Here is a 23,848-nt window from a genome sequence, read left to right on the forward strand (position 1 = left end):
AGGAAAATATGGTAGACAATTAGCCACAGTAACTTTGTAAAAGACAGTAGTTAGCGGTTGGTTGCAGTTTGAATGGTGTAACAGCTGAATAACTAATTTCTATTAATAAGATAGCGTGGTCCGGTAGTCTCTGAGCCTACTAAAGTATAAATATCAGGCATAGAGGCAACAGACAGAGAAGCTCCCAGTACCTCCAGGATCATCGTGGACCAGTCTGAGGGCTCTCCAGGGGTTCAGGTAATTGATCAATTGCCTATCTCTGGTAATACTAATGGCATATATTGTATTGAAACAATAATGCTCAATGCAGAATTGAATGTGAGTATTTGGAACTAAAACTGTAAATGTCTTTTAAAAATCTGAAACGGTCTGGTCTGATCCTTATAGCGTAACAAAGTAGTTAATTCCACATTTTACCTTGATTTCATAAACCTTACAAGTCCATCGAATTGCAGCTTGACATCAGAATAGAGCCGACAATAACTCGGCAGAAGATAAGACCTTTTTTTCCAGAATGGCTATTAATTTCCTCTCCTGTAAACTGTTCCTTGTGTCAATGTCTAGTTTATTCAATCTTGTGTACAGAACCACTCGCTGGCCAGCGAGCCTCAACTCTCAGAATCTGACACCTATCTTGACTGTAAGAAGGAAGATGCAGATTTTACATATTACAAGTCTGTCAATTATTTTTGAGGACTGGCCCAGTGTGTGTTTGTTTGTTTTTTCCAGCCCCTGCATACGGTTTTTGTACGCAAGATTACTTCTCATTTGAAATAATAAATAATCGCACCCATAAACAAGCTAATATGTGGTGGTCTTGGCAAAATGTGGACTGAGATTAATTAATGCATTAGGAATATGTTCATTTATAAAGACCACAACTATAGATATAGCCTAGTTAAAAAAAACGAGAAATCCTGTCAACCAATTTCATAAGTACTGACACGTGATGCAAGTAAGCAGGTAGCAACTTGTTCAATTTTAGCCTTTTCAAAACGAGAAGAAAAAAAAAAATACTCTCTAAAATTAACACGTGGAATAAATGTGCAATATAAATCCGATATTTAAAACATTGGTAAAATACCGGCTTACTCGTCAAGTCTAAATTCGAATTATATGTTTAATTAAAGTGCGTGCTGGCTGGGTAGGCGTTGACTCTCTCGACTTTCCCAAATCCACGACACTACATATTCCTGCTCTAAAAAACCCACTGGAAGCAGATACAGTAACTTATTTAATTACAATCTGCCAATTAAGTCAAATGCTCCCTCAATTCAGTCACCACAGGAGAATTAGACTGGTTGCATGTAACGTCATCAGTTCTTGCGGGGCGGGGCGTATTGACTGTGCGCATGCGCAACGTCACTCTCGCTTGTGTGTTTATCTTCTGTTTGTTTGTTTTTTAAATCTAGCAACAAAGATGGCAGCCGCTGCGCCAAACCTAGACGAACCTACCCGAAGCGGCGGCGGCAGTAGCTCCCTAACCGGGGATGGGGACTCGGAGGAGTCCGAGGATTTCACGTCCTCGTCCCACTGCTCGGAGCTCTCCCGCCGGCAGAACGAGCAGAGGAAGATCGGTCTCTTCTGTGACGTTACCCTGGCTTTCAGCAGCGGAGCGGCCGCCGGGGGAGTGCAGAGCTGCGAGATCCCGGGTCACCGGTCAGTCCTGGCCGCGGCGACCGATTACTTCACCCCGCTGCTTGGGGGACAGTTCTCCGAATCTCTTTCGGGCCGGGTGGAGATGAAAGAATGGAGTTCGGAGCTAGGGCCGGACCCGGAGACCGTGGAGAGCGTCATTCAGTTCATGTATACCGGGGAGATCCGGGTCAGCACCGCCAACGTGCACGAAGTTTTGGAGCTTGCGGACAGGTATGTAAAGGACAACGATAAGCCAGATGTGAGTGCAGGTGGTATAGTGATTTGCTTTGGATAAACAGGGTGCTTTAGACACAGATGGGTGCAGTAGCAGTTATCGCTACTACCCAGCTGTCTAGAACCTGCGTTTGCTAAACCTGGCGTTGCACAATGACCCAAATAAGAGTGTTTGAAATTGCAAGTACGGTGCTCCATGCAATTTACAAGTGTTGTACATTAATTCATGTTTTACTGCCACAAATCTACACTATATTTATATATGTATTCCCGAATGCACCAGTGTTACAGATTTAGCACATGCATGTACTGTACTTCTGCATTGAAAAGAAGCTACAACAATAAGCTTGATTTGCCTGGGTGTGTACTACAGTAAGTCGTCCCATATGTATTATTGTATGTTAGCAGTACCATAGTATTCGTATTAATTTGCTCCTGTGTTGCCATTGCAAATGAGCCCATATCCTACTTTTCAAACTAATCAGAGGTGTTTGTGTTGCAGTCGAATCCGGAATGCAGTAACCCACTTGCTGTGTATATGTGTGTTTTATTTGTAGCACAATTCAATGTTTGACTTATTAAATACATATTTAACCTATAGATATATATATATTTTACTTCATGATAATCTATAACTTAATACCTGTGCAGGGTTATTAACAAGAAACTAAACAAGCCGCTGATTCTAATTCCTCTTGTTTTTTTTTTATTGTTTTGCATCGTTCTAAAGGTTCCTCCTGCTCCAGCTCAAAGAGTTCTGCGGGGAGTTCCTGAAGAAGAAACTCAACCTGACCAACTGCGTGGCGGTGCACAGCCTGGCGCACATGTACTCCCTGGACCAGCTCGCTCTGAAAGCCGCAGACATGATCCGTCGCAACTTCCACAAGGTGATCCAGGACGAGGAGTTCTACACGCTGCCCTACCACCTGGTCAGGGGCTGGCTGTCGGACGCCGAGATCACCGTGGACTCGGAGGAGGTCCTCTTCGAAGCCGTCGTGAAGTGGGTCCGGAAGAACTCAGAGGAGCGTGAGAAGTACTTCGAGGAGCTCTTCAGGCTCCTCCGTCTGCCCCAGATCAAACCCACTTACCTGACCAGGGTGGTCAAGTCTGAGAAGATGGTCGCCGAAAACGAGGCCTGCTTCAAGCTCGTCTCGGAAGCGGTCGAGGGCCACGCCATCCGGTTCGAGAACGCCAAGCCCGCCGACTTGGAGTACTGGGCCTCTTACGTGGCCTCCTTCCAGCCCCGCTTCGGCCAGAACATGGACGTGATCATGGTCGTGGGAGGCGTGTCGGAAGGCGGGGACTACTTGAGCGAGTGCGTTGGCTACTTCATTGACGAGGACAGGTGGGTCAACCTGCCTCACATCCACAACCACCTGGACGGGCATGCCATCGCCACCACGGAGTCCCACATTTACGTGGCCGGGTCGATGGAACCCGGCTTCGCCAAGACCGTGGAGCGGTACAACCCGAACCGCAACACGTGGGAGCAGATGAGCAGCCTCCTCACCCGCAAGCACTCCTTCGGGCTCACCTGCATCAAGGAGATCCTGTACAGCATCGGGGGCCACGGCAACTTCAGCCCCGGCTTCAAAGACGTCAGCGTCTACGAACCCGAGCAGGATAAGTGGGACAACCTGGAGTCGGCGCCCAAGATCCTGCGCGACGTGAAGGCCATCGCCGTGGAGGACCGCTACGTGTACGTCACCGCGCGGACGCCGGTGGACACGGACAACGAAGACGGCTTGAAGACGGTCACCATCCGCTACGACACAGACAGCCGCCAGTGGCAGGAAGTGGAGTCGCTGCCGCTGATCGACAACTACTGCGTCTTCCAGATGGCGGTGGCCGCCACCAACTTCTACCACACCGCCTCCTGCTGCCCCAAGAGCTACGACGACGCACGGGACGAGGCGGTGAAGCAGAAGATCACCAGCAGGACCCCGGACGAGATCCTAGAGAGCCTGCCCCCGGAGGTGATGAGCAGCGAAGGGGCCGCCATCTGCTACTTCAGGGAGGACGTGTTCATCATCGGGGGCTGGAAAAACAGCGATGACGTCGACAAGCAGTACCGCAAGGAGGCGTACCGCTACTGCGCCGAGAGGAAGCGCTGGATGCTCCTGCCGCCCATGCCCCAGCCCCGCTGTCGGGCGACGGCGTGCCACATCCGAATCCCTTATAGGTATCTGTACGGGACTCAAAGGTACCCCATGCCGCAGAACTTGGCCCGGCAGCGGGACAGGATGCAGCAGATGCAGCAGCTGCACAGACGCACCCTCACCTTACGGAAGCAACTGCAGTCCCAGATCGAGTGTTAAAACTGAAGACTGTTTCCAGAGTTCGAACGTACTTCAGCAGCATGTAATCCTGCCCACTCCTGAGTCTTAAAGTTTAGCCTTGGCAGGTAGGATGGACTTGTATGTCAGCATTGAAGAACAAGCATTAAGATGTTTGACCATAGGCATCTATCTGCTGGTTGGGCTGTAGTAGCAAGCGACGAACTGCATGCAGATAATATAACATTTCTCTTCTGTGTTAAAAAAAAAAAATTGTTCTGGTCTTGTGATGTTGAGGCTTCCCAAGTTCATATCCGTGAACAACAGACCAGTGTTGCGAGACCAAAGCAGGATCAAGACGGATACAGTGTGCCAGTATTCCATCTGAAAGCTCTGTGCAATATATTTAACATCTGTATTTGTAATGGTTTTTTTTTTTTCTTGTCCTTTTCAACTTTTCTTCCTTAATGCAATGTTATTACTATTGTTAAGGAGTGACACAGCGAAGGATTTGGCGTCGTACAGACTAATGGCGTTTTTCAACAAGATGATCTGATTCTACCTGCACTTGTATATTTGTCTTTTGATCTTAATGGAGACTGAAGGGGACAGAAAGCTTGTAAAGGGGCTGTCTTACCAAAATACCAATCGCTGCACTACTTACAAGCACAAGACTTGTTAAAAATGGTATTTGGGTCATGTCATGGAGGGTGTATACAATCGACATTTTCAGAATAATGAATTGCTTTAGTGTTTAACGTTGTGTGCACTCTAAATATGTTATTTTAACGTGCTTGCTAAGGGGTGGGGGGGGGCAATTGTTTAAAAAAAAAAAAAAAAAAAAAAAAAAAAAAAGAATTTAAACAAAATTGGCAATCGCATTGGAATTGAAAAACAGTAACTGACCCCAGCCCCGATTGCACAGATAACAAATGGAATTAAAAAACTGAGCCTGTACTGTGTAAAACATACACAGCTGCATTCATGTAGCATGTAAGTGAGACCTGCAGTGCACGCTATCGCAGTGTGTATGCAGCCCTTATATATTGCTTCTAGAACACTAGTGACAAGGAGCAATGCTAGCATTAACCCAGTCCTGAACTGGATAAAACTGACCAGATTCCCTAGTGGATGCATTTCACTGTCTGCTCCCGATTTCAGCAGCATGCACTGGCAATATGAATGAAATTCCAGTTTGCATTCCCAACTCATGGCAATCTTAACCCATGAGCAAAATCTGAGCTCAAACTTGGGTCCCTTGAAATGTTCTTTTTTTACTGGTTGTTGTGACTCTTACCTGCACAGCTTATAAACATTCCACAAGCATTCAAAGGGTTAAGGGGCGCTGGTTATGTCACTTCACTAATTGTGTTACTATGGGGAATATAGAACTGAATACAATACTTCCCATAGCTGTACCAGGATACAGAGGCTTGTCAGAAGAGCTGTTCTCATTCCTTCATCTTTTGATGAGTTCTCATTCAGCTGCTATTTTATTTGTAGTTCACAAGATCAATGCACTTGGTATTAATAGAGGGTGGACCAAATTATTACATTTCCAGAAAAATAAAAAAACGGAATAAAGGTACAGCAATTTTAAAGCAATCTTTTTTTTAAATTATTATTTATTTCAGCATCATCTTCTCCTAAATGCACAAGCCTGCAACTCATCCTGTGTTAAGTGGAAAAGGACCAACAACGAGAGTGGAGGGTGGGGGGACTCGCACGGAGAAGGGGGTCGCTCTATTGGAATTACTGTTAGAACTTCAACTACACAGTGATGAGGGGAGCAGTGAAGAAAAACATACTGAAGCCTTTTTTAAAACCCTCAGGAGCTTTAACATTGTCTGCCTGCGTGCCTCTGAATCTGGAGTTTGTGAGACTTTTATCTGAAAGCTTTTATTTATAGTTTTTTTTTTTTCGTATTACTGTATTATTAAATGGAAGAGTTATGTTTCTTTTCCAAATATTATTTTTCATTCATGTTTTTTTTTTTTTTTGTGATGCTTACTTGAATTTGATGTGATTGTACAGTGGTAAATATAAAACTCAGATATATGTATATGCTTTAATGTTCCATGTTAATTATCTTTACCAAGCAGATCAAACGTAGGTTATTAAAATCATTAGAAACCGTTCGTATAGTAATTTTTCTTGTTTGTGAGTGTGTGAGCAAAATAAGTTTTAACAAATTCACACCATATGGGTTATACCCTTATAAAAGTTTACCACGGTATTTTTTTTGCAGTTTTCCTTTCGTTATAGCGTAGTTTGCCGTGCAAACGAACGCTTTTAACCACAATGCAAAAGAACCCTGCTATAATCAGGAAAACGCTCCCTAATTCAATTCTAAAACTAATAATGACATACTTACAGCTTTCCAAGTGAAATGTGGATTTACCAGTTGATCACGACGTCATACAGTTTCCCCTCCAGTCTCGGCTCGTTGAAAGTGGTGCAAGCCTTGGCGCTTATTTTGCGTTCCGTGTTGTATCTCTGTGTCACATGATAGTGTTGTTTGTATACTCTTAGTAAATTAATGGTACAACCAAGAATATGCTTTAAAACAAACAGCATTTATTTAATTTAACAACACAGAACAGCATAAACATTATGCATGGACAAATGTGATCGCACAGTTCTGTTTTTCCAAAGCTAAAGGATTTACTCATGAGTCAGGACAGTACATGTGCTTATTAGAGTGACTGTCTCCTGCTTTCCAGCGCATCGACTCAAACAACACGGGGGTGAAAAAAAAAACCTCATAAATTATCCATATCACGCAATTACGTGATTTTTTTTTCATGGATGGCAGCAATGCGCTTCCATAATATCTGTAATTACAGAACCACTTACAAATTAACTGAGCTGAACCGGGCAGCTGTGAAATGGGGGAATTAAGGGTGCGTTCACGGAGATCATTCTGCGCAGGTTCTCTGCAGAATCTGACCAATTCTTAGAAGATCATTGCCTAAATTGGTCAGATTCTGCACAGAATCTGTTCAGAATTATCTCCGTGAACGCACCCTGAAACTCTTTATTCACTTCAATGCGCAAGCGCAGCTGTGAAAATGGGCTTGTTAATTCTTGCCACCCGAACACAGATGCCAATTCCCGGACTGTCCGGGACAGATGGCAACCCTAATTTCAGACCTGTTGACGAAGTGGGGGGTGGGGTGGGTGTGTTTTTTTTTTTTAATTATTTATCTACATTACCTATACACTGTTAAATACTGTTATATACTGCTAAATAAACAAATAATAATAACTATATATGCAATATATCAATTCCCTATTGGTACTAAAATGTATGAGCCACTGCTGAAACGAGAGGGGATGAAATTGTGTACTGTCACTTTAAAAAGTCGCCGGAACCGGCTGGGTTGCTATGTGACCAAGCAGGAATCACTTAGCAAATTCAGCTGGCTGTGCTTCCTTCCGCATGTCACCGTGTGTTAGTTTTAATAACGTATCTCTGCTGTGTGTGCGTTTAGTGCGAATCATATCGATGCAACTGTCTTGCATTAGTTACTTGTTTTAAAAAACGTTTTTTATTGCTTTATGGTTGAACTTTTTTTTAGTATTATTATTATTATTTTAGAAAACCTGAATCTTCCTGGAACATGGTGAGTTGGGTGTGCTTTTCTGAAATACAAACTATACTGCGCATGTCTAAACATTTTTTCTGTGCTTAATTATAAGTGTAGTATTTTTAAGACAACGGCAAATTAGTATTCTGCAGTTTATGGTTGATGCAATTCATAACGCAGTATTCGGCTGTTCGTGCGTTTTGTCGAGTGGCAGGATTTACATACTACAGTACAGACGAATGTTATGTTATATATATCATGGGGGGAGTGGATTTTATTTCGCTAACTTTCTGTATACATTAATTCAGGAGGACTGTACTTTTGTTTTCTAGGCCCGATGATATAACTGTGTAATGTTATCGTGGTATTGCAACGCTGTCATTTGATGTCAGGTTTTTTTTTTTTTGGTTTTCTGGCTAATATATCTGCCTGCGTTGAGGTTGTGAAGTATAATTTGAGTGACTGTTTGTCTATCTGCACCGTGTGAATAGCAGTTCCTGTTTGTACCCAGATATAACCAATTCTTGCGGTTCTACTGGGGTCAGGTGTACCTGATGTCGTGGATAGTTAACACAGTGAGGGCCGCTGGAACAATTTGGCACCAATTGAATAAAAAATATAACGAGGTTAGACGACATTGGTTTCATAGACGCATGCTCGCTTTTTTTTTTTCAGTTTGTCGTTGGAAACATGTTGAAATTTACCTTCCAAATCCAGAGGCTATGAATGAATGCCGTGAGACTAAAACCACAAAAAATCTACTATTTATTTATTTATTTTGAGGGTTCTTGTTTGTTTTTTTTGACAGGAATTAAGTTTAAATACATTGGAAATCAGTAAATTGGATTAAAAGTGATGTTGGTGTACTCTGGGTGCGTTCACAGAAATCATTCTGCGCAGAATCTGACTGCCGATGGATGCGCTCACGGAGAGCATTCTTAGAAGATAATTGGCTAAATTTCTTCAAGTTCTGCGCAGAATGATCTCCGTGAACGCACCCTGTCTGTCTGAATAGGAGTCATCCGTCTTAAACAATTTAAACAATAAAAGAAAAATGGATTTGGAAGAGTAGTCAGCCCATTATTCCCTCTCCCACCATCTCATTAGTTTCAGTTCTTACTAGACGACCATTATCACCTTCAAATCATAACCATACAGCTACCAGTTATATAAGTGCGCAAGTTAGGCAAGCTTGCTGTACAGTTGCTGGCCCTTTATATAGTACCCGTTTAAAGTCACCAATCAGAAATCAGACAAGCCTTTTGCCTTGTGTTGGAGCCAGGTCACTCTGCTGGTTATAAATACCCCTTATTGAACTCTGATAATGGTGTTTACCATTCGGAACAGTCCGCATGCAATTAGAATAATGTTTTGGGACCACGCCTGTTTGCTTCATTCCTGCTAGTATCGTCACCTAACCCCGCCCCCTGATTCCAGCTGGTCCCACTTACAAAAACAGCACACAGCCCAGTGCTCATTCAGCCAATGCTTTGATGGTCTGTTTTGTCATTTGACATGTTGTTTGCAAGGATGGAAATAAGACTCCCATTGCACAGCAGTTTGAGCCATTCCTGGTTTTACTGTGAGTTTAATAAAGACACACCTGAGCTTGTTACCCAATCGAGCTCAAAGTAAAACCTGGAATGGGAGAAACTGCCATGCAGGAGGAGTCTCATTTCCATCCCTGTGTTTGTCTGTCTCCTGCAGTTGCCTGTACTTGCCAAACCGAATGTGTGCATCCGAGACCGGAAGAGGGTGGAAGAAATTATCCTCTCCCTTCAGAATGGAGGAGCCAGCAAACTGCAGGTAATAATAATGGTGTCCTGTCCGCAAGATTTTCCAAACGTTTCAACCACAAGGGAATCTTCATAAGCAGATTCAATGCGTTCATATCAGCTTTTCGTCTGTTTCTTAGATGTGTAATGACGTGTGTTTTATAAGTGTTTGGTGGCTGTCTAATCAGTTTGAGATTGTATTTTCTCTTGCACTCTTTGTATGACAGACCAGCAAACAGCACAGCAAAGAGAAATACTCCACGCTGCAGCAATCCTTCTCGTTATTGCAGTGTGCCGATACTTGTAATGAAACGTTTTGTTCATTCTTTTACAAAAGTGTGATTTGCGGAATAATAAACTTATCTTCCTTTACCAGATTATTTCCGACTTTGATATGACCTTGACCAGGTTTGCTCACAATGGAAAGCGCTGCCCCACCAGTCACAGTGAGTCCACTACAGGCTTTAAGCTGTGTTGTTTTCCCCTTGCCTTCTGTTTGTACTGAGCACCGTTTGTGTCTGGTTTAGATATCGTGGATACAAGCCGGTTGATCAGTGAAGACTGTAAAAAGATGGTAAATTGCACGTTTTAATATGTGTGTGTGTGTGTGTGTGTGAATATTCCAGCTTTGTCTTTTTGTTTTCTGTAGTTTAAACTGTTGATGTTTTTATATCTTTCTTTTCCCTGTAGCTTAAAGATCTTTTGGATACCTACTATCCTATTGAAATAGACCCAAGTCGTTCTGTAGCAGAGAAGTTACCGTTAATGGTTGAATGGTAAGTTTGAAGATTTCTATGGAAAACCCACTGCGAGAAACCCTGTCTTTTAAAGTTTGTGAGGATTTTACAGTCTGTTTTGAGATGCACCAGCGCATCAAAACGGAGTGTGTGGTAAATGTAAGAGAAGTTTCACCATGTGACTGTTCTCCAGGTGGACAAAAGCCCATGGCTGCCTGGTAGAGCAGAAGATTCGAAAGGACCAGCTTGAGATGGCAGTGAGGGAGTCGGACGCGATGCTCAGGTATGCACGACTCATACGCAGTGAGGAAACGTTTGCCTGGTGCGTGTTTGTACCGGAGGGTCGTGGGTTCAATCCCAGGTGGGGGACACTGCTGCGGTACCCTTGAGCAAGGTACTTTATCTAGATTGCTCCCATAAAAACCCAACTGTATAAATGGGTAATTATATGTAAAAATAATGTGTAAAAAATAATGGAATTGTATGTAAAAATAATGTGATATCTTGTAACAATTGTAAGTCACCCTGTAAGGGCGTCTGCTAAGAAATAAATAATAATTTATATATATATATAGAAAGTAGCTTTCGAGTTAAGGTGAAAAAAAGCAGTAGCTAGGGGATTATGGGTAATCGGGATATGCACATTTCAGCATTACTGTATGTAAGTGTATATGCATATGTATTATTTCTCATTGTATAGTAATTGTTTGTAATTATTTTATTTTTGCATTGTTATTTTATTGAGTGTGGCATCTCTTTGTATTAGTGCTGCACTTTTGAGATTTACCTGTACTGGCCCTGCAAGCGGGCACAAACTGAATAAACTAAAGTAGACTAAAACTTCCAGCCAGAAATGACTATCATCAAAACCTGGTGTACCGCAGTGCTTAAGAATCGGACCCTTGCTCATTTAAAAGCTTTGTCGTCTCGCTCGTTTTTTCTCTCCCTTTTCCAGAGACGGGTTCAAGCCTTTCTTTGACAAGCTTTACGAGCACAGCATTCCTCTGGTGATCTTCTCCGCGGGGATCGGGGATGTCTTAGAGGAGATCATCCGCCAGGCCGGAGTCTTTCACCCCAACGTCAAGGTGGTCTCCAACTACATGGACTTCGATGAGAACGTACGACATAGAACCAGCCTGCGAAAAACAGCTTGAAAAAAGGGGGTGGGAGAGGGAGGGGGCACTGCCTACTCGAGAATTTTACAATAAATATGCTTATTTATTTATTTATTTACATGGAATACGTAACAATAAATATATAGCTTCTACACGGAGGCAGCCGTCCGATTTCAAATCCACCACTCAGTCACTGCAGTACGTTTGGAGGAGGCAGACACGCTTCTGCCTCCTCTACGTTGTTAGCCTTGAATTGGGGTAAAACATTAAGATACCAAAAGTGCTGTCAGTCAGAAATACAATATTAAGATTCTACTGCTGGTGGGGGCTTAAGGGGACCCCAAACCCTCTTTTTTTTCTGCCTCCCCATTTTATTTGGCCACCACTGGGTGGAATGTCCTTTTTTTAAAGGTTTGGTTTTTTAAACATATAAATGCACCCTCCCCCCCCCTCCTTCCCACCCTTCCCCGTGTCTCTTGTTTTAATGCCCTGTTTCCCCCACCCCAGGGTGTTCTGCGGGCGTTCAAAGGGGAGCTGATCCACACCTATAACAAGCGGGAGGGGGCGCTGAAGAACTCCGGGCTCTTCAACCAGCAGACAGAAAGCCGCAACATCATCCTGCTGGGAGACTCCATGGGGGACCTCAGCATGGCGGACGGGGTGGAGAACACAGAGAACATCCTCAAGATTGGATTCCTCAACGACAAGGTACTAGCCTTTCATCGTCTGCCCTCCGCTGTTAAGGGTGTCTGATTGGCTGAACAAACTTGTGACTAATGGACAGCTGTGCCTGATACCCAAATCTCTGTGCATTATTCATGTGCACCACAGAAACGGCACTAAGACTCTCGTTGCATAGCGGTTTGATCCATTCCTGGTTTTACTAGGAGATTTAACGTGGCTAATCAAGCTCGTAGTTATAAACCTGGAATGGGTGAAACTGTCTCATCTGGTAACGGCAGTAGGAGTTATTAGTTGGCACGAATAGCTTAAAGGAATCCCGCGGCTAGGTTGAATTTAGATGTTTCTTTGTAAGCGAACCATCGCAGTAGTTTCACCAGAAAGTACCTTGCATTTTTCTGTGACGCGTTATGTCAGATTGTCCTAAGCCGTGTGGATTCTCGGAGGGCGAGTGCTGATCGTTGTGTCCCCCTGCAGGTGGAGGAGCGAAGGGAACAGTATTTAAACTCCTACGACATTGTGCTGGTGAAGGACGAATCCATGGATGTCGTGAACGGTATCCTGCAGCACATCATTGCCAAGAACTGAGGAGCGAGCCAGGAAAGTACTGGGTGTGCAAACGCTCGCTGTGCACCACGACGCACGCCTCCATACCCCCAGCATGCCTCGTCTAAACCGTACACCAGACACCATTTGTTTCATTATCAGCTTGTTTAATTCACCGCCGGTCAGGAATGGGAATGGCGGCTTTTTTAAATAAATAAATAGTGTTGTTTTTTTTTCGTGTGTTAATAAGAAAACTGTGGTAAAGGGGAAGTATGCGCCACCACCCTTAACTGTTTGGAGGCCAGTATGTGATTATTTTTTCAATATAGTTGTTTGTCTTTTAAGTAATTGCCAGCAGTTTATTTATTAATGTTAAGCTGTTACGCACATTTTTTTTTAAAACCTGTACTAAACGTATTTCTTTGTAGCCATACAGTTGTGTGCAAGTGCCGGAACACCACAAGCTTTGTCATTTATATCCTTTATATACCTACCTGCATGCAAACCTCTGGGCATGAGAATTTTGGTCAGTAATCGATGATATAGAAACAGTAGACACTGGTGTGGAAATGCTAGACCACTTTGTACTTAAGTACCTTAAATCTCTAAAATCTCATGTGGCTCTTTGTTACTTTTCTCTTACTATTTTACATTAGTTGCATGTCTGGCCTATTAAAGTCATTAGTTAAATTAGACAGTTGCTAATTTGTCTTTTTTGACAATTTTTCCAATATTTACCGTTGCATATGAAAAACTACAGAAGCAATGGGGCGTTCTAAAAAGTGTGCACACTGCTGTATATTATGTAGAATAAGCTTGGGTAGTTGTTTGGTTTATTTAAAAGGGAGCAGTTTTGAGGTTTGTGTGTGTGTTCTGCTCGGCAGTAGCATGTGACACTGGACGCGTTAAGTAAGTGAGTCACTCTGAGCAGCTCCATGAAAGAACCCACTTCATGGCACGCTGAGTTCCGCTCCCCCCGAGCAGCTCAGAGCTGCAGAGCGGATTTCACCAGCGGTCCGAGTGAACTGAACAATTCTCGCTGAGCAACTCAGTTACTTAACACACCCTCTGTGTATTTTTTCACTTTGTTATGGCTTTGCATGTTGGAACATTGGAGAAGTGTGGTTTTTCAAGTTATCTGCATCATACCAGTACATTCTCAAAAGCACTTGCGTTTCGTGAAGCACTGCATTTTGCAGGCAGTATGTACATGTGTTATTTTTACAATAGGTAATGTCTACCAAGTTTACATTGTAAAACATTTTAAAATAAAAAAATAGGAAATAGAACACTTTTTAAAGCCATTTAAAAAAAAAAAAAAAAAATCATGTACACCTCTTTGTGACGGTTTTTATTTATTTATTTTTTTAAAAAAGTACATTGGGAGAGAAATTGTAAAGCTGACAATATCCGATAATTGAAGAACTGTTATCGACGAATGTATTTCCCTTTCATATTCCATGTTCAACTTCTCTAACCAGAGCGCTCCAGTAACTGTTCCTATGTATACCATGTGTGGGGGGAATTATGTAATCCATTAAGCACAAAATACATTTTCTTTGGGGGGGAAAAAAAAATCAGAACACAAGCTACCCCCTTTTAAGATGGCACTTACCTTTTACGTGTTACTTTTAAGTGAAAAACCTTTCAAAAGGGCTTAAACTGTCGTAGTTGAACTGAAGCACAGTTATACCAATGTTGTATTTCATTTCTGTACTGCTGTACGCACTAAACACGTCATTGATCAAAATTTCAATTAGCAGCATTCTGTTCAAATGAGCTTCTCACAAGTGGCGATAAATTACTTCAATTGAAGTCAGTTTTCTCTTAAACTGGCTTCAAATGAAAGCAGTTGAAGAATTACTATTACAAAGGAATTGGAAATTGGTTTTAAAAAGGAACTGACTCCACCCCTGCTACGCATTTCAGCTCAGTAGAGCACTGGCAGTAAAACTGTTACTTGAATAAGATTCTGTCCAGGTTAAACACTCGTGATGCATGAGAAAAAAAAATAAAGCATTCTCACACAAATAAATCGTTGCTCTGGTCTCTGTTTCTGTTTAAAGGTATTTGGACAATCCTACATAGAAGGGTGGAAAAAATATCCAAATTAAAACGGTGAAATGCATTGAAAACTGGGCATGGGTGCAGAAAGACAGGCCAACCTAAAACTGAGCTGCATTCTAATACATGAAACATTGTCTTTGAGCAGTTAACTTTAAGATTAGGGTTAGGGCTGATTTGAATCTTAAACCCAGTGTTCAAATACTCTCAGCTGGCCGGCCGCTGAAAAGCCTGGCCCATCTGTCTGCACCTATGTTGTAAACTTTGCACAAAAGTCAGAAGAAAACGTAGTGTTTTGGATAGGAGGTTGTGGCCCTATCCGATAACCAGGATCCTTGGAAAACTGCAAGACCGTTTTCTTTGGCCCCAGTATCAGTAAGTAGTTCCATAAAAAAAATTAAACCAAACAGCATTTATTTTGTATGCGACAGGTAGAACCCCTCTTCTGAAAAAATAATAAAAATATACAAGGTGTCCAGTATATTTATAAAAAAAAAAAAAAAAAAAAAAAACGCATTTATTCTTTATTGTACAATTACAAAGAGTACACCTTATAAATAATACTAAGTCATGTGGAGATTTGGGGCATGTGTGAATGTCACTGGGAATCCAGAACAGGAGTCTGACTGACTCATCTGTTGAGGGGGAGGGAGGGGCAGGATCATTATGCAGAAGAGCAGCACTATATACAGGGTGGGGGGTGAAGTCTGGTTTTAAAATTCTAATAACGTTTCCTTTTTAAAATGAATCCCCGATTCCCATTTCAGCAATTCCAACACGCCGTTAATCAAAATCGCAAAAAAAATCAGCAATATTCTGTTAAAATTGAGCTTCTCACAGTGGCAACAAATGACTTAAAGTGGAGTTACTGTTTGTTAGTCAATTAAAAAATTGACTTCAAGTGAAAGCAGTCTCTAAAAATATCAATTCCTTCAAAAAAGGAATTGGAATTGAAATTGAAAAAAAACAGGAATTGATCTCAACCCTGACTATATCTACACACGCACAAATATATATTATTAGCGACAACGTTATTTGCAGAAACTCTAGAACATAAGCAAAATCAAAACAAAAAGGTTAAAACCCGCAATGGCGTTGACTTTGCTCTCTTTCCTCCATTACCAGGACTGGTCCTCTTTCTCCCTGTATAAACCTGTTCTGGCTCCTGTGTCTCTATTTCTGCTTTGCTGTAGCGTGGCTTCTGTTGTCAGTCCCTGCTGTTCACAGCTCCTCGTGTCTCGCTCGCTCTGCATCCTCGTCCACTTTCAGCTTGAGCTCTTCGGCGACGATGTGGCCGTCCTTGTTGCGGTCCTGGTTACTGAACATGTCCGCGATGATCTGGTCAGCGTCCTGGCCTGGCTTCAGGCGACCCTTGCCCTCTGCAACCAGGCCCTTGATAAAGGTGTTGAACTGGGAAGGAGAGGAGGGGGAGTCAGGAATTAAGGGCGGGGCTGTTGTGGTGTAAGCAGTTTTTGTGAATATTACAAGTCCTTAGTGATGTAGCTATAGCAAAAAGTTTTGCATCACCCCAGAGAATGAACTAATTTTGCTTCATAAAAGTCAAATGAAACCTGCCGAAGTATGTTAACATATTGAATTGAAAAAATTGAAAAAAATGTGACATTTCAAAATCTAACATGAAATACTGTACTACTATTATGGCTTCCGGTAGATTTTTGTAGTTTCTTTGATCACATGATGTAAAATAAAAGATCTACCAATATGTTCATTTAGTTTATTTTTATTATTATTAAATGTCTCAATCCTAAAATTCTATGGTGATGCAAAACCTTTTGGCCATAGCTGTAAGTTCAGGGTTGCTGTATTTGGGCTAGGTTCTCAAAATACTTTTTTTCAGAATGGAAAAGTTAGTCACAAGATTCGTCTACATTTTAAAGCTGTCGCTGGTGAGTTCATGACGATATGGAGTGAAGATCTTTGCCGTAAAGCCTGTTTTGATTAAAGCTCTTTCAGGATGAGTATAGCTCTTAACCACTTGGTCGTACCTGAGCTCGCCTCCCACCCCCTATGTCTGCTCCTGTGCACTGACCTCCTCCAAGGGAACATCTCCATCCTTGTTGAGATCCATCTCTTCAAAGAGGTTTTCACCCAGGTCGCTGAGCCACACAAACAGGTACCCGTCTGGAACCCCCTCCTCAAAATCCACCAGCTCCACCTCGAAGAGCAGGACTGCACTGCCAGGCACTCCATGTGCTAGAGAAAGAGGCACAGATGCCAGTCAGCAATGAGTCGGCCCTACAGCTAAAAGCAACCTCAGATATGAACCGTTACAATTCAACTTTTACTGAAACTCACTCCAGTCATTGGCTGCTGCTAAACTGAAACGAGTCACAACCAAAAAATGGTTGCTACCCTGCGTGGATACAAGCAGTTTAATAAAATAACTGGATCTTGATTTGTACAATGAAGAGAGCTGCCTACTACCACTTTGAAGACTGGTCATCAGTTTTTAATTCATGCACGCTACAGATGCAGAAGCACCTCCCAACCGAACCCGGGTTATCGGACCTCTATCAAAGCCCATCAGATGTCCTGTCTTGGAAATTGGGACTGAAACATGCTGCAGAATCAGTGTGCCTTTTTCATAATACTCATGCATGGGACAGTCCGCTATAGGTCTCTACGGGTCCGGGCAGACTCGGGGACCAAAACCCAACCCATAACCTAAAGGTTTTGGGTAGAAAATTGTTCTGCAACACTTGGGTTAAGTTCGGGTCGGATCCGAGTATTATTACAAATTTTACTTCAGTTTGGGTAACAGACGGAAGGTTCCGGTGTGCGGATCGGGTTTGTCATTTTGGACCACTGAAGACCTCCGCAGTCCAATTATAGAAAAGTGTGTGCTACATAGCGTGGGTCTCACCTCCTGTCTCTCCGTGGCCCAGGTGAGGGGGCACGATGACAACCCGTCTCTCCCCAATGCACATTCCCTGCAGTCCCTCATCCAAGCCTTCAATCACTTTGTTGGCTCCGAGAAAAACGACCTGAGGGTTTTCGTTATCATTTCTAAAGGAAAATGAAAACACACACACACAATGGCTTAGAACAGAGCACGTGGCTTCAGTTCTTGCCCTGCAGCAGTGTCAAAGTAGGTTATTGGCTGAAAGCATGCCAGTCAATTGGGGAAACAAGTGCAACAGATACGTCTTTCAAAACAGCACATTTCAGATCTATTTACTGGATGGAACATGTATCTTTTTTTTGTTAGCTACAAATACATCGGACTACCTAGTTTAACCAGGCCCCAGGCTACATGCGCCTAACCTGCCTGCGGTGTGAGAGGGGTTGGGGGTTGGGGGTTGGGGGGAGGTACATACGAGGAGAAGAGGTGTGTGCCGTCCAGCAAGGAGCAGTTGTAGTGGTACTTGATGAGGTCATTGGCACGGGTGGTCTTGTTGCACTCCTCGGGTTTGAAGGAGCTCACAATCTCCACGGGGTCGCTGGGGTTGTGGAAGTCAATCACGTGGATATCGAAGACGAGCACTGCAGAGCCAGGAATGCTCTCACCTTGGAGAGAAAAAACGAGCCGCAGCAATACAGCATTAGCCTTTTCATACTGGATAGAGCCACCGTTCAGGAGCTGGAGCACCTTCACAGTTTTATCCCTTCCTGGTTTTACTGCGAGTTGAAAAAAGACACACCCGAGCTTGTTACCTCTACACTGGAGCTAAAATCAGGGACATTTTAAAACCTGGAATGGGGGGGAAAAACTGCTATGCAATAGGAGTCTTATGTCCATCCCTGTAGGATTAGATTTGCTGCTATGGTGGAAGGGACAAAACGGACTCAAACCAAATGGCAAAATTTTTTTTTAAAAAATGGCATATACGAATTTCCGATTTTTGATTCACGGAGAGGCAGAAAATAATCATTCGATGGCGGCTTTCTCTGAGCTCGGGTCTATAGTGTCACCAGAACACCTTGATAAATCGATGGCCCTTACCAGCTCCACTCTCTCCATAGGCCATGTGGGGGGGTATGGTGATTCTCCTCTTCTCCCCAATACACACCCCCTGCAGGGCCTTGTCCATCCCCGGGATCACGTATCCCATCCCGATGTACGTGTTGTAGGTGCTGTTCCGAGAGTAACTGGGGGGGGGGGGGGGGACAAGGACAAGCGAGGGGTGAACTGCAGCCGAATTAGGGAACCCAAAATCACCCTGCCTCCACGTTAGGGGTGTGACACTTCATCGTGTAAATCGACAAATCACACTACTTTCAATACACGATACAGCGTGGCATGTGTCGTGACACAAGCGCAAAAGCAGCATTGTAAAACTGCCTCCAGCCTGATTCTTAGTGCTGGGTTATTTGCTAATTCTTCATTTTTAAATCAGCAAGCTGGAACTTGTCCTGTATTCTGTTCATCCCAAGCAATGATTTCAGACAGCTGCCAGACAGGTGACTCTCCCCTTTCTAATTACTAGACCAGGTTGAACGACACAAAGGCTCTCAGGTGTAGACAGTAAATAACCAGCGTTTATATCCACGAGAAGAAAAAAAAAACAAAAAACTTTTTTGTAGTAACAGATTTCTATTCTTCAGGAAAAAGAAAAAAAAATTATTTTAGAAAGGCATAAACAGTTTTTAAAAAATGAACTGGAAGCTTGAATTAATTACAAAATATACTAACCCTTACACACATGAAATATTGAAAATAGCTGGGGAAAAAAAAAGGTTTTGGACACAAATAAATTGTTCATTGACATTTTTTTTGGGGGGGGGGGAATGACATCAAGCTCATATCTGGTCATCATGCATTTATGTATTCCATATGTCCCCATATAAAGACTAGAAGAGTTGTTTTTTTTTGCAATCTGTCCCCATATGAGGTCACCAAGCATGACGGTAAAGTCATTGCTTCTTGTTAAGGAACAAGCCCTTTGGAAATCACCCCGGAACGCATCACCTCCTGAACGTCTACTGTCCTTACCTGGAGTCGAAGAAGGTTCCGTCGAGCAGGGTCCCGTTGTAATGGTATCGGATGTAATCTCCTGTCACAGACTTGCGCTTGCAGAGATCTGGGATCACCTGATTCTCAATGGTCACGTCATCCTTGGGGTTGTGGAGATCCACCATCAGAACATCAAACATCAGACTGGCTTGAGGAGGAATCTCAGTACCTGGGAGAGGAGAGCAGGGAAGGGAAGGTCGATAAGCGGGTGTCCTTCTAAAGGCAGTCTGTGGAACTCCAGCTCGGAGTTGAGAAATATACAACGGCAGTCCACAGGGACGGAAATAAGACTGTTTCACCCATTCCAGATTTTACTACAAGCTCGATTAGCCACAGTGTATAGGTAACAAGCTCAGGTGCGTCTTATTAAACTCATAGTAAAACCAGAATTGGATCAAACTGCTATGCAATGGGAGTCTTATTTCCATCCCTGTTGTATAGCACAGGCTACATAAAGGGATGGTGCCAGGATATCTTACCCTACCATTATTTATTTATTTATATATATATATATATATATATATATATATATATATATATATATATATATATATATATATAGAGAGAGAGAGAGAGAGAGAGAGAGAGAGAGAGAGAGAGAGAGAGAGAGAGAGAGAGAGAGAGAGAGAGAGAGAGAGAGAGAGAGAGAGAGAGAGAGAGAGAGAGAGAGAGAGAGAGAGAGAGAGAGAGAGAGAGACATACTATATCATAGGGTAATGTTTCTGGGCAGTCTCTGATAATTGTTCTGAAATCACACCCAATCAGGTCGTTTTTTTTTTGTGATTCGGAGTAATACACACTTGTGGCTGAGTTAAAACACTCTTTCCTCTCATTTCCGATCGGATCTCATCTTACCGTGTCCCTTCTCTCCGTAAGCCCAGGAAATGCGGGACGATAATGTTCCTCCTCTCCCCGACGCACATGCCGACCAGACCCTCCTCCATGCCTTTGATCAGCGAGCCGTCGCCCACGTAGGTGTCGTAGGTGTGCTGCTTGCTGTGGCTGCAAGCGAGGAGAGAGAAGCGGTGAGGAGACAGGGGTGTTCTGGCCCACCGCATAGGGCAGGGCTGTCAAACTCCAGGATCTTCATTCCCACTTAAGCTCTCAATTAACTTAACTGGTTGATCGAATTATTTGTTCAATTGGCCATGTTGGATATTTATGCAAGGTTTTACAGTTGACGATTTCAAAAATTGCACTTGATTCAAGGTACACTACCTATAAAACATTTTGAGGCCTGGAAAGAAGAGTTCTGTCTGTCCAATTGAATCCTGGTACCTTTCAGAGCGGGACTACGCTTACCAGAATGCAGTGGGGGTGTCAACTGTCCCCAATCTGTTCTAGTCATTGCTAATGCAGGCGTCTCCAGTATACTGCGGAGATATCTGCGGGGAAACACAAAGACCCTTGCCTGGACTCGAAGGGGGTTCCGTCCAGCAGGGTCCCGTTGTAGTGGTAGCGGATGAAGTCCGAGTTCTGGACGGTGCGTTTGCAGTCCTCGGGTTTGAACACGGTCGTGATCTGGACCTGGTCATCCTTGTTCCAGATGTCCAGCAACACCACGTCGAAGACAAGGACGGCGTCCGGAGGAATGACGCTACCTAGCAAAGCAAACGAGAGCAGACCATCAGCAACAACAAACAATACAGGCCCCTTTTCTGGAGGGTTTGGGACCGGGTTACCATGTGACTCCATGTAGACTAGGACTATGGGACAGTTCAGGTATTTCAAACTCGCATCGCAATACATTCTTGTACGTTTACCTTTCACAGCAGGACTACACTTACCAGAATGCATTGGGGGTGCGAGTTGAAATGCTTGAACTGTCCTAATGTACATGGAGTCACATGGTAACTGTCACCAGTTCTTTCAATTACATTTTTTTTGCAAGGAAGGTGCGCCCCCCAGTGGTTAATTTGTGTACACAACTGGGATTGGAGTCAAAAGACAAATAAAGCAAAACTGTAGAATTAAAAACTGTTCATCAGGATTTATTTTACTGTTAATCTTTTTAGAGTAAAATATTAATACTTCCAACAAAAACGTATATATATATATATATATATATTATATATATATATATATATATATATATATATATATATATATTTATCACCTTTGGCTGCTACCCAGTGCCAGTCTGGTTCATACCTGTCTCAAGGGAGTATCCATTTGAAAACAAATCGCTAACATAGTTATAGGATCTTGACGGCGTAGCAACTAATTCCTTTTATTATTTTAAATAATGAATAAAATGAGATTGCATCAGAAGCTTAAAAAACTGTACTGGTAATTGTATTTATTTTGGATCCAGTTTTGTGGTTGAAACTCTAGGGACCGCTGGCTCTTACCTGCGCCCAAGCTGCCGTAAGCCAGGTGCGGGGGGACCGTGATATTTCTCCTCTCGTTGACACACATGCCTTGGATTCCCCGGTCCATGCCGGTGATCAAGCGACCGACTCCAACCAGCCCGCTAAAAGGGGTTCCTCGCTCATGGCTGTGGGAAAAGACGCACAACACGTAAGAGCTAGGGTCGCCACCTCCTCGAGGTGCAAAAACAAAACAAACAAAAAAAGATGGGACATCTTAACAGAAGGGCGTTTATTCAAAGTTTAAACTCGCGGTTAATAAATTATCATAACAACATGAACAACATGAGAGCAATCGCAACTTCATGGGTTAAGTCGCGAGAGCTGTAAACTCACGTCTGTTAATCGAGAACAAAGCGAACTAGAACACCTTGAGGCGATGGAATTTAAGAAGTTTTTTGGGGGCCCTAAGGACACGTCGATAGAAGAAATGCCGCTATGCGAGGTTGGGACCCATCTGTATCAATTCCAATGAAATGTTTTAAGCCTTCGCCTATCAGCACTAAGGTACCCTGTGCATAAAGCGGTTAATGACAGATCTGTTACTACCAGTAGGATCTCTATAATTACTACAAAAAAAAAAAAAAAAAACCAAAAAAACAGAATATTTTTGCTAATGTTTAATTAAATTCCCCTGAAAAAAATGTTGCTATAAAAAGTTTCCGGTTTCAATGTATTTATTTATTTAATTTTAAACTGCACAAATAGTTAGTAAATTGGGTTTCCATTCTGTACAATACCCACTCTGCACTGCGTCCATGCATGCGTAAAAACTTTCTTGCGGACATTTGAAATAACTGGCAGACTTCTCCCCGTTTGATTGTGGTCAATAACCACTGATGACACGTCTACAGCAATCGAGAGTGTGCAAAAAAAAAGGCTACTGTCGAGAAAAAATAGCTTAATGGTGCTATCAAACAGCGTCTAACAACATGCATTGAAAAACTCCATTACAGCACCGCTGCACGAGTAATAATTATGATAAGCAGGGATGCAGAATACATTGTGACAAAGTGAGTTTGCATCACTTACCCGGGTGCTCTACACCACTGCTTGATGTCTGCAACTACCAATGTTTGTGTCGTCTGCAGAATAACAGAAGCATGCATTTGAAAAACTTACCTGGAATCGAACTGCTTCCCGTCTGTAAGGTGCCGTTGTAGTGATATCTTACGTGATCGCCGGTTTGCACCTCTCTGGGGCAGACCTTGGGTATATAATACCGGTCTATGACTACGTCTTCCAGGGGGCTCGGGTTGCAAACTACGCACACCACCAAAACACTTAGAACAACTACTAAAAACTCCACCGCCATCTTCTCGGTAACTTTTAACGAAATTAAAAAACACTTTTTTTTTGTAAATTGTTTTCTCAACTTCAGCTGCTCTTCTTCGGATGAACTTCTTTACTTCAGTCAAACCTCCAGAAAAGTGCGATGGTTCCCCTCGTTCGTTGCAGACAATAGGAGGGGACGGGGGAGGGGGAGGGGGAGGGGGAGGGGGTGGTTTTAAAGGAATTTGTAAACGTGTAAAGCGGCGTTCTGGGGGGGGGGGGGGGGGGGGGGGGGGGGGGGGGTAGCTGATACTGATTTTAGCTGTCCGGGAATTTTGGGGCGTAGCTTGTTTTTTTCTGTCAATACCTGTATTTGCCCGCTGCTGGGGGGCGCTTTTGCGCAAATCTATCAGCACTAACACCGCAATGCTTATCTGAGTGCTCGTCGTGGTGTGGAAAAAATTAAATCCTAGGAAAAGCTTTGGCCGACTAAACAATTACGGCTGGTTTATGAAAGGACCTGCGCGCTCCTATGATGGAAAATATCTCTCAGGGTCCTAAACTCCAAATGTAGGG

At 43.1% G+C, this 23,848-nt stretch overlaps 3 protein-coding genes across 4 annotated transcripts; 2 read left to right on the forward strand and 1 right to left on the reverse strand.

Moving 5' to 3' along the window:
* Positions 1-219: 219 nt before the first annotated feature.
* On the forward strand, positions 220-5,006 carry LOC117434742 (kelch-like protein 11). 2 transcript variants are annotated; one of them, XM_059003154.1, is made up of 3 exons: positions 220-237; positions 1,413-1,869; positions 2,603-5,006. In XM_059003154.1, the coding sequence occupies exons 2-3, from the start codon at positions 1,421-1,423 to the stop codon at positions 4,188-4,190; spliced, it is 2,037 nt and encodes a 678-aa protein (XP_058859137.1). In that variant the 5' UTR covers positions 220-237; positions 1,413-1,420; the 3' UTR covers positions 4,191-5,006. The 2 variants fall into 2 exon arrangements, with proteins under 2 accessions (XP_058859137.1, XP_058859136.1); XM_059003153.1 differs by lacking the exon at positions 220-237 and adding an exon at positions 1,105-1,225.
* Positions 5,007-7,539: 2,533 nt separating this feature from the next.
* LOC117434882 (cytosolic 5'-nucleotidase 3-like) lies at positions 7,540-14,157 on the forward strand. The gene is made up of 9 exons (XM_034057561.3): positions 7,540-7,774; positions 9,446-9,544; positions 9,890-9,959; positions 10,041-10,087; positions 10,204-10,289; positions 10,444-10,533; positions 11,206-11,368; positions 11,873-12,073; positions 12,524-14,157. Exons 1-9 carry the CDS (start codon positions 7,772-7,774, stop codon positions 12,632-12,634), a joined length of 870 nt encoding a protein of 289 aa, XP_033913452.2. The 5' UTR covers positions 7,540-7,771; the 3' UTR covers positions 12,635-14,157.
* LOC117434878 (peptidyl-prolyl cis-trans isomerase FKBP10-like) lies at positions 14,158-23,450 on the reverse strand. The gene is given in 12 exon segments (XM_034057557.3): positions 14,158-16,066; positions 16,707-16,870; positions 17,541-17,683; positions 17,995-18,184; positions 18,621-18,766; positions 19,611-19,800; positions 20,487-20,505; positions 20,507-20,633; positions 21,043-21,232; positions 21,983-22,128; positions 23,123-23,153; positions 23,156-23,450. Coding segments are annotated over 12 exon segments (1,695 nt in total). The 5' UTR covers positions 23,316-23,450; the 3' UTR covers positions 14,158-15,877.
* Positions 23,451-23,848: the final 398 nt, after the last annotated feature.

This window comes from Acipenser ruthenus, chromosome 28 (genome assembly GCF_902713425.1).
Source record: "Acipenser ruthenus chromosome 28, fAciRut3.2 maternal haplotype, whole genome shotgun sequence".
Classification (NCBI taxonomy): domain Eukaryota; kingdom Metazoa; phylum Chordata; class Actinopteri; order Acipenseriformes; family Acipenseridae; genus Acipenser; species Acipenser ruthenus.